This window comes from Haplochromis burtoni, unplaced genomic scaffold, assembly GCF_018398535.1.
Source record: "Haplochromis burtoni strain Fernald_Lab_line unplaced genomic scaffold, NCSU_Asbu1 Contig_222, whole genome shotgun sequence".
In the NCBI taxonomy this organism is placed as follows: Eukaryota; Metazoa; Chordata; class Actinopteri; order Cichliformes; family Cichlidae; genus Haplochromis; species Haplochromis burtoni.
Genome location: NW_024582583.1, coordinates 839,903 through 844,324, shown reverse-complemented (window position 1 = coordinate 844,324; position 4,422 = coordinate 839,903). Strand labels below are relative to the sequence as shown.

The 4,422-nt window shown below is 46.7% G+C and overlaps 1 protein-coding gene across 5 annotated transcripts in view; it reads left to right on the top strand.

Annotated features, from left to right (window-relative positions):
• Positions 1-4,422, top strand: part of LOC102298783 (E3 ubiquitin ligase BIG BROTHER-related) — an 11,833-nt gene that overhangs the window by 4,516 nt on the left and 2,895 nt on the right. For all 5 annotated transcript variants that reach the window (XM_042226668.1, XM_005936950.3, XM_042226669.1 and 2 more), the window contains 6 exons: positions 2,450-2,566; positions 2,960-3,058; positions 3,485-3,616; positions 3,748-3,845; positions 3,922-4,011; positions 4,132-4,180. In XM_042226668.1, coding sequence (XP_042082602.1) covers positions 2,450-2,566; positions 2,960-3,058; positions 3,485-3,616; positions 3,748-3,845; positions 3,922-4,011; positions 4,132-4,180 — 585 coding nt within the window. The remainder of the gene's footprint in view (positions 1-2,449; positions 2,567-2,959; positions 3,059-3,484; positions 3,617-3,747; positions 3,846-3,921; positions 4,012-4,131; positions 4,181-4,422) is intronic.

Here is a 4,422-nt window from a genome sequence, read left to right as displayed (position 1 = left end):
TGAAATGGCTGACATATCCTGAGCATAACCATGTATAATATCCACTGAAGTTAAAAAGAGGTGCTTTGCAACATTAAACTGCAGTGTGCAGTACGCTATTTTTCGGACCATAAGGTGCACGGGATTATAAGGCACATTAAGCGAAACAAAGCAGTCAGATAAATCAAACTTTATTAAACTCATTCTTCTTGCTTCCTCCACTTCTGTACCATTGATTCATTAATGTTGAATTCTCTGGCAGCTGCTCTATTCCCATGTTGTTGCAGTATATTAATGACTAACCTCGTATTGTGGATGGATTATCTCAGTTGTTCTCCTGACTGAAGTTTGGTCCGTTTACAGCATCCTGCCATGCGATTGCATTTGTCTCTAACCATCAGGAACCTTCACGTTAACTTTTATAAGTGGAAAAGTGTTAGTGTTCGTCCTCCAGCTTCACTGTTTATGTTATGCTAACATAGCTGTGTCGCTAGCGATCACGTAGCACATCATTATATACCAGCTAGCCCAACTTCAGTAACCCTACAAACGTCACTGCTGTTTAGTTTCCTGTCTTCATTTATGTTGGAAGTGATAGCAGAGCTGTACGTTTGATTTTTTTCAGAAATCTCTCAGTCAGAACATGCTATATCATGCTTAGGTAACTAGCGAAACTAGCGAGCTAACTTCCGCTAGCTTCCTGCTAACTTCTAACTCCGTTAAATGTAATAACTTTTGTTTTCATGGATGCCTGGAAGTTAAACTTTATAGTTACACCTGGTAAAGCAGCAATGCTGATCGTTTTATTAAAGATGAAAGAATTTAGACAGTTTTTAACTCTCAGTGATGCTGCAGTGTTGTTTGACCTGAAGCATACGGAGTTTAGGACCCAGTTACTCCCAGATTTAAGAGCATCTTAGTCCGACAAATGACAATCCGGTCGTTCAGTCTGACGTCACTAGCCGTGTCTGGGCCTAAACTCCGCTGCAGGTCCATATATCAAACGATCACTATGGCATTACTGAGAGTTGAAAAACTGTCTAAAGTCTTTCATCTTTAATAAAATGATCAGCGTTCTGCTCTACCAGGTGTAACAATTGAGTTTAACATCCAGGCATCCATGAAAACGGAATTTATGACATTTAACGGAGTTAGAAGTTAGCAGGGAGTTAGCTCGCTAGCTTCTATCTAAATACAATATAGCATGTCCTGACTGCGGGGTTTTGGAAACAAATTAAAACGTACAGCTCTGCTATCACTTCCAACATAAATGAAGACAGAAAACTAAACAGCAGTGACGTTTGTAGGGTTACTGAAGTTGGGCTAGCTGGTATATAATGATGTGCTACGTGACCGCTAGCGACACAGCTATGTTAGCATAATATAAACAAGCTAACTTTTTTTCCACTCGATAAAAGTTAACGTGAGTGTTCTCGGTGGTCAGGAACAAATGTAATCGCATGGCAGGATGCTGTAAAAGGACCAAACTTCAGCCAGGAGAACAACTGAGATAATCCATCCACAATACGAGGTTAGTCATTCATATACTGCTGCATGGGCTGGGCTGTAGTTACATCCTAAGGTTTTAAAAACTGAGCTTAAATAAATGATTAGCGGTAATAAAAGCCGAGGGAGGTCAACAGTGATCACTGACTGTTTTAGGAGCTTTTTGAGATCAAATAGAAGAAAATACAAAACATTAAACATGTTAACAACACAAAAGCCATATTAAACGCAGACTACTTTAGGCCCGGAAGTAGGATTCGTCACGTCATCACTGAACAACCGGATAACAACGGCCGCTTGCATGTTCTGCAAAGAAATGTGCTTTGTCGTGTATCTGACGGACAAACACCAAACCAGTTCCACATCACTGAAGTTGCACCATTTTTACAAACCAATTCTGGTTCATCTGTTTCACTCAACAATCGGCCATGTGCGTATGAAAACAAAGGCACTGCGCATGCACGTTTTACTCCCATTCTATCGCGATATTTCATTTTCCTATCGTTGCCTAACATTATACCGGTATTACTGTGAACGGTATAATATGGCCCAGCCCTACCGCCGGTACCTCCCAATTCAGCCTGTACTTAAAAAAACAAACAACTGACGGAGGTGACGGGCGACCATGCTCCGTCTTCTCTGAAGGCTCGCCTTCAGGAACCAATCAGCAGTAAGAATAAATCAGAGAAGCTCACACAGGGGCGCGGCTTGTCTGCCTTTTGCAGTGGGGAGACTGCAGCCCCCTCAGCCCCCCTCCTTCACACGGCCCTGTCCATGCTGTCCAGTAGGGAATGACTGTGATTGGCTGTGGTCACGAGTCGATTTGCATTTTATTAAAGATAATTTTTAATTGGTTCTTTATTTTTAGTTTTTTGCATTTTAAATATCACTCGATGGTGCACGCGTCTCTGGGTCTAGCTTCTTTGGCCTGGATGGGTTCTGTGACGAGTGGTTTCTCCTGCAGCTGTGGTGGAGCAGATCTCCATCAGCGAGGAGGAGGAGGCTGCAGCTCGTTCGCAGCAGCTGAGGGAAGACGAGGCGCTGGCCCGACGGCTGCAGGTGGAGGACGACTCGGACATGGGTACGTGTTGGCGTTACACACACACACATATGAATATTGGAACCCTTCTTTCACTGCTGCTTTAGTTTCAGCGTCTCTGACGGTTGTTGGCGACACAAACAAGCGGAACCGATCCTGGAGTTACTCTTCTCTCAGCATCAGGAACGTTAAAGTTCTTCCTAAGCTCCACTTTTATCTTTCAGCTTCTCCAAAATTTCCAATTTCCAACATTCATACATGTTGCTGATGACTCAAACGGCTGCAGGAACACGCCCACCCTCCACATTAGTTATTATTGGAACAGTTAACATGCATGTCACTCCTGCTGTCACACTTTGAACGCAGCACGGGGGCTGTTGCCTCAGCAGCTGCACCCTCAGTGGACGCTTGTCTGATCCTTCGTTTCTTCTGCAGCTGCGGTGGAGCAGCTCGCCATCAGCGAGGAGGACGCCATTTGTTTCCAGCAGGCGGAGGATGACGAGGAGCTGCAGGTGGAGGCCGGCTCAGACATCGGTACGTCAGCGTTGCGTTAGGCTGTGGTGAGTCGGTGAGTGAAACGGGCGCTGCTCTCGGGCGCTGCTCTCGGGCGCTGCTCTCGGGCGCTGCTCGGTAATCGCTGTTCGCCGTTCACTCGCAGCTGCTCGATGAGCAAACGTCACTGTCCCCACTTCCACGCTTTGCATACAGGGCGGGATTCCCACTGTGGAAGAATGATTTTGTTTTATTTTGTATTTATTTTTTTAAATGTTTTGCCTTTTTAAATCTATATCCTTCATTCATCATCATCTTCATCACTACTGTGATGTTGTGGCACGGTGGTGTGGTGGTCAGCAGGGTGTGCTCACAGTGAGAAGGTTCTGTTCTCCGGTTCTCCCACAGTCCAAACTATTATTATTACTATATGATGATGGAGTCTGTGACGAGTGGTTTCTCCTGCAGCTGTGGAGGAGCAGATCTCCAGCAGCGAGGAGGAGGAGGAGGAAGAGGAAGAGGATGCGGTTCCTTCACAGCAGGTGGAGGAAGACGAGGCTCTGGCCCGAAGGCTGCAGGCGGAGGACGACTCGGTGCTCGGTACGTGTCAGTGTTGGGGGGCGGACCTTGAGAACGATGGGGAACGTCGGTATTATTGAAACATGATTGGCTGGTGGTGGTTCCAGCCTCCTGCTGAACCTTCAGCGTTCTTCTGATGCTTTGTTCTGCAGCCGCTGTGGTGGAGCAGCTCGCCGTCAGCGACGAAGAGGAGGGGGCCACTGGTTTACAGCAGGTGGAGGATCACGAGGCGCTGCACCAACACCTGCAGGTGGAGGCAGACTTGCACCAAACGCCTCACCTGAGGCAGAGCGGACAGGTGTTCACGTTTCTGTTTGTTCCTCCAGGCTCGGCTGGACCGAGTGGAGCACAACAGACACCGTCACCACCTCCATTATCACCACCTCCACCAGCGTCTTCTTCATCGCCTCCACAGGGTGAGGCAGCCAATCACAGTCTGATCGTGGTTTTCATATTATCAAAAGTGGTGCTGCGTTCAGGAAGCGTGCGACGTTTTGCTTTGATTCGCTGACCGAGCCGTGACCTTCTCTCTGCAGGGTCGTCCCACAGAGCGCCGCTGGATGATTCAGGTGGCTCCCGGAGAAGGTAAGCACCAGAAACCAAGTACTACAGAGATGTGGTATAAATACATGCAGTACTTCAGTCCAATCAGGTCTTTGGAGTATTTGTAGTTTTTCTACTCGCTCCTGTTAAAGTAAAGATTTTTTTTCTCTCTATAAAAACTGAACAAACACAAGCTGCTCAAACCTGACTGACCAATCAAACGACAGCGTAGAAACCTGACCAATCAAACGACAGCGTAGAAACCTGACCAATCAAACGACAGC